General features: G+C 55.2%; 1 protein-coding gene across 1 annotated transcript; it reads left to right on the forward strand.

Annotated features, from left to right (window-relative positions):
* Positions 1–739: 739 nt before the first annotated feature.
* ache (acetylcholinesterase) lies at positions 740–5,103 on the forward strand. The gene is made up of 5 exons (XM_041237374.1): positions 740–975; positions 1,587–1,676; positions 1,999–3,620; positions 3,850–4,123; positions 4,888–5,103. Exons 3-5 carry the CDS (start codon positions 2,053–2,055, stop codon positions 5,101–5,103), a joined length of 2,058 nt encoding a protein of 685 aa, XP_041093308.1. The 5' UTR covers positions 740–975; positions 1,587–1,676; positions 1,999–2,052.
* The last annotated feature ends 220 nt before the right edge of the window (positions 5,104–5,323 follow it).

Genomic DNA, 5,323 nt, shown 5'->3' on the forward strand with positions numbered 1-5,323 from the left:
TTTTAAAAGTGCTGAGAGGGAGAGAGGAGAGAGGGGGGCAAGAGGAGAGAGGAGAGAGGGGGAGGAGAAAGGGAGGAGAGAGGAGAGAGGTGGAGAGGAGAGAGGAGAGAAGGGGAGAGGAGAGAGGGGGAGAGGAGAGAGGAGAGAGGAGAGAGAGGAGAGGAGATGAGAGGAGAGAGAGAGAGAGGAGAGGGGGAGAGAGGAGAGGGGGGAGAGGAGAGAGGAGAGAGGGGGGAAGAGAGGAGAGAGGGAGGAGAGAGGAGAGAGAGGGGGTTGAAAGCCCCTGTCCTATAGTAAATTCACACATATAGTTTATACGTGTATACTGAGTCAGTTCAGTTCACATCACAGAGAGACAGGAAGGGAGACTGCTTAAACAAACGGGACAGTCTACAAGGCCTGATTAACGTGCACGGGGTTTTCAAACCAGCCTTGTAAGAACTATAGCATATAGAAACACGCACGTCTAGTGCTCATGCGCAGTGTTTAAACAGCGTGTCTGTGTGTCGGGCGCTGATCGATTCCTGTACAGACTTCATTTATCATTGCAAACTCAGCACTCCATACAGCCGCAGAAACATGGACTGTAAATTCAAAATAATTAATGAAATCGATACTGTACGTTACCGTCCCTCCCTCCGTCCCCCGATCTCGCGAGACTCTCCATTCAGATAGGAGATTGGACTGGGGGGGGGGGGGGGGGGGGGGGGGGGAGGTATCGCGAGAGCTTGGCGAGTCTTTTTAATTCTAGGGTTTATTATAATCAGTCGAGCGCTGTGCAGCGGCCGCAGAGAGAAGAGGACCAGCGAGACCGTCACTGTCCAGAGGCAAGAGAAACCCCGCACCGGGACACAGCCACTCGGTCCCTGAGCTGCACGACTCGAATGAGCCGCTAGCCGGGACCGAGCTGCACGAACACCGAGGCGGCGCAAAGATCCCACTGCAGCCGGGGGGAAAACCGCTCCTGAAACAGAGGTGAGCTGCAACCGATATGTACCAAATAATAATAATAATAATAATAATAATAATAATAATAATAATAAATTGTATGTCTTTCGTTTTAAATGTATGCATTTATTGGTGTACTTTTATGTATTTGTGTGTGTGTATCAGTGCGTGTGTGTGTCAGTGTGTGTGTCAGTGTATGTGTGTTAGTGTCAGTGTGTGTGTGTGTGTGTGTGTGTGTGTGTGTGTGTGTCAGTGTGTGTGTGTGTGTGTGTGTGTGTGTGTGTGTGTGTGTGTGTGTGTGTGTCAGTGTGTGTGTGAGGCTCAATACGCTCTATTTCGAGTAGATAATGTATTATGATTATTTGTGTTTTTAAATACAGCCCCGCTGTTTAAATATGCGCAGACGCGCCTTTTAAATCAAAGCGAAGGAGCGCGACTGTCCTCAGAGCAGGGCGTGTGCGCACGGTGTTTACTCTGCGCAGTGTCGGGCAAAGCGGGCACAGATCCGTCCTTCTAACCTGCAGGGCGGCGGGTCACGTGTTTGGTTTTTAAGATAAAGATTTTTTTTTATGATATTAGCCGCTGATATCATTAATCTGTCACTTTTCAAATTGATTGTCGGTCATGTGCCGCTCCAGTGCCGCGAGTGAATTATCCGCCTGCGAGAGTCCAGCGCTTATCAGCGCGTTTATTGAACACATCAGATCACGCAGATCACGGGTTTTCTGGTATGTATTATTATTATTATTATTATTATTATTATTATTATTATTATTATTGTTGTTGTTGTTGTTGATAATTGAATTCTTCTTTTCTATATGTGGACGGTGTCACGTTCCTATTTTGTAAATGCGATACTTACTATCAAAACTACATTGAGAAATATTGACAGCCGAAACGTGCGACATTTCATTTAATAAGCTGGCTTTCCATCTCTCTCTCTCTCTCTCTCTCTCTCTCTCTCTCTCTCTCTCTCTCTCTCTCTCTCTCTCTCTCTCTCTTCTTCCTCTCTCTTTTCCCTCCTCTCCTTTTCCTCCCCTCTCTCCACAGGAGGAAGCAGACCCTGCTATAAAACCCCTGTGATCCACCCGCCCCACCACGACGATGGTTCTCTTCCTCTCCCTCCCCTCCCTCCTCCTCTTCCTCCTCCTCCCCTCCCTCTCCCCAGCTCTGGACTCGGAGCTCTCTGTCACGACCCGGGCCGGCAGGGTCAAGGGGGTCCGGCTGCCGGTTCCGAACTCCAGAGGAGGGGGCGGGAGTCACGTCTCAGCCTTCCTGGGGATTCCCTTCGCGGAGCCCCCAGTGGGGAAGCTGCGTTTCCAGCCCTCGCTCCCAAAGAAGCCGTGGCCGGGTACGTGGGACGCGGGCTCGTACCCCAACGCCTGCTACCAGTACGTTGACATCTTGTACCCGGGCTTCCCTGGCATCGAAATGTGGAACCCCAACCGGGAGATGAGCGAGGACTGCCTGTACCTCAATATCTGGGTCCCGTCGCCCCGCCCCCGCAACGCCTCCGTTATGGTCTGGATCTACGGGGGCGGGTTCTACAGCGGCTCATCGTCGCTCGACGTGTACGACGGGCGCTTCCTGGCCCAATCCGAACAGGTCCTGGTGCTCTCCATGAACTACCGGGTGGGGTCCTTCGGGTTCCTGGCCCTCCACGGCTCCCAGGAGGCCCCCGGCAATGTGGGGCTACTGGACCAACGCCTGGCCCTCCAGTGGGTGCAGGAAAACATCCAGTTTTTTGGCGGCAATCCCAAATCGGTGACCATATTCGGGGAGAGCGCCGGGGGGGTCTCGGTGGGCATTCACCTCCTCTCCCCGGACAGCCGCCCGCTCTTCTCCCGCGCCATCATGCAGAGCGGGGCTCCCAACTGCCCCTGGGCCACCGTCACCCCTGCTGAAGCCCGCAGGAGGGCCACGCTGCTGGGCAAGCTGGTGGGGTGCGAGGGGGACAGCTCCTCCAGGAACAACGACAGCCAGCTGGTGGACTGCCTGCGCTCCAGGGAGCCCCAGGAGCTGATCGATCAGGAGTGGCTGGTGCTGCCCTATCGGAGCCTGTTCCGCTTCTCCTTCGTGCCGCTGATCGATGGCGTCTTCCTCCCCGACCCCCCCGAGGCAGCGTTGAGCCCCACGGTGTTCAGGGACCCCCCCCCGGCGCTGCTGCTGGGGGTGAACCAGGACGAGGGCTCCTACTTCCTGCTGTATGGGGCGCCCGGCATCAGCAAGGACAACGAGAGCCTCATCAGCCGGGAGGATTTCTTGGAAGGGGTGCGTATGAGCGTCCCCCACGCCAACGACATCGGCCAGGACGCCGTGGTGCTGCAGTACACCGACTGGATGGACGAGAGCAACCCAGTCAAGAACCGCAATGCCCTGAACGACATCGTGGGCGACCACAACGTCATCTGCCCCCTGCTTCACTTCGCAGGGGCGTACGCTGGTTTGGGGAGCCCTGGGGGGGCCAGCGGAGGGGGAGGAGGGGTCTATGTTTACCACTTTGACCACCGCGCCTCGAACCTGCCGTGGCCCGAGTGGATGGGGGTGATCCACGGCTATGAGATTGAGTTCGTGTTCGGGCTGCCCCTGAACCACAGCCTGAACTACACTGCCGACGAGGAGAGGATGAGCCGACGCATCATGAGATACTGGGCCAACTTCGCCAGGACTGGGTGAGAGAGGGGGAGGGGGAGAGAGGGGCGAGGATAGAGGGGAGAGGGGAGAGGAGTGAGGGACTGGGTGTGTGGGAGAGGGAGAGGGCAGAGGAGTGAGGGGGTTTATTGAGGGAGAGGGGAGAGGAGTGAGGGGGTGTATTGAGGGAGAGGGGAGAGGAGTGAGAGATTGGGGGTGTGTTGTGTGTGTCTCTCTCCAGTGCTGTATCTAACCCCCCCTCTCTCCCAGGAACCCGAACGAGCCCTCAGAGTCCGGGCGCCGCTGGCCCCTCTTCTCTGCTGCAGAGCAGAAATACGTGGGGCTGAACCTGGAGCCTCTCAAGGTGTTCCGCGGGCTGCGCACCCAGGTGTGTGCCTTCTGGAACCGATTCCTGCCCAAGCTGCTCAACGTCACAGGTGAACCAAACCTTTCTGTACCTCTCTGTACCTCTCTGTACCTCTCTGCACCTCTCTGTACCTCTCTGCACCTCTCTCCATCTCCCTCCACCTCTCTGTACCTCTCTGCACCTCTGTGCACCTCTCTGTACCTCTCTGCACCTCTCTCCATCTCTATCCACCTCTCTATACCTCTCTGCACCCCTCTCCACCTCTCTGCACCTCTTTGCACCTATCTCTGCCTCTCTCCACCTGTCTGCACCTCTCTGTACCTCTCTGTACCTCTCTACAGCTCTCTGTACCTCTCTGCACCTCTGTACCTCTCTGCACCTCTCTCCACCTCTCTCCATCTCTCTCTGCACCTCTCTGCACCTCTCTGCACCTCTCTGTACCTCTCTGCACCTCTCTCCATCTCTATCCACCTCTCTATACCTGTCTGCACCTCTCTGCACCTCTCTCTACCTCTCTGTACCTCTCTGCCTCCCTCTCTGTCTCTCCTCTTATCTCTCTCGCTCTGTTTATAACTCCTCGTCACTTTTTCCACTCCTCGTGAACGAGGAGGGGTTGCCAGCGGGGTCACCCCGCAGCTGCCAGCCGGAGCCGGGATCTCTATAAATACCGGCTGCATCCCCAGGATCAGCACAGTCCCAACCAGCCTGCTATTCCAGGAGCACAGGAGAGGGGGAGAGAGAGAGAGAGAGAGAGAGGGATGAGTCTGAAGACGTATGGAGAGACGAGGATGAGACATTGAGGAGAGAGATGAGAGAGATGGAGAGAAGGCCACTCTCTATTATGGGGTTGGAGCCTCCTCTCTCTCTCTCTCTTTCTCTCTCTCTCTCTCTTTCTCTCTCTCACCTTCTCGTTCTCTCTCTCTCTCCCTCTCTCTCATTAGAGTAAGGCGGCGAGAGTAGGTGGAGAGAGGTGGAAGACGATGAGTTTCACAGGTGGAGAGATCTACAAATGCACTGGAGAGCCAGAAGATTCGGATCACTACAGCAAGTACAGGAAGCGCATGCGACGGAGCTGTGAGAGACGTCGATCCTACATGATGCACTGGAAGAGCCAGTTCGATCACTACAGCAAACAGGAGCGCTGCGCGGAGCTGTGAGAGAGAGAGAGTGAGAGTGTGAGAGAGAGAGAGAGAGTGAGTGAGGATATTTGTGTGTGAGGTGAGTGAGTGAGTGAGAGTGAGAGTGAGTGAGTGAGTGAGAGCACTGCCCCATTGTGCTTTTTACTTGTGTATGTTTTGTTTTTTTTACTGTGTGTGCGTGTGTCTGCGTGTGTGCGCACAGCGATCCCCCTCTTCTCCAATAGGAATCCTTCGCATG

Source organism: Polyodon spathula, chromosome 44 (genome assembly GCF_017654505.1).
Source record: "Polyodon spathula isolate WHYD16114869_AA chromosome 44, ASM1765450v1, whole genome shotgun sequence".
NCBI lineage: Eukaryota > Metazoa > Chordata > Actinopteri > Acipenseriformes > Polyodontidae > Polyodon > Polyodon spathula.

What these genes read in the sequence shown, in the direction of transcription:
- ache (XM_041237374.1), top strand. Translation starts at nt 2,053, where the DNA reads ATGGTTCTCTTCCTCTCCCTCCCCTCCCTCCTCCTCTTCCTCCTCCTC. An exon ending in GCCAACTTCGCCAGGACTGG is followed by an intron (nt 3,621 to 3,849) that starts GTGAGAGAGGGG and finishes CCTCTCTCCCAG; the next exon opens with GAACCCGAACGAGCCCTCAG. An exon ending in CCACCTCTCTGTACCTCTCT is followed by an intron (nt 4,124 to 4,887) that starts GCACCTCTGTGC and finishes CTCTCTCATTAG; the next exon opens with AGTAAGGCGGCGAGAGTAGG.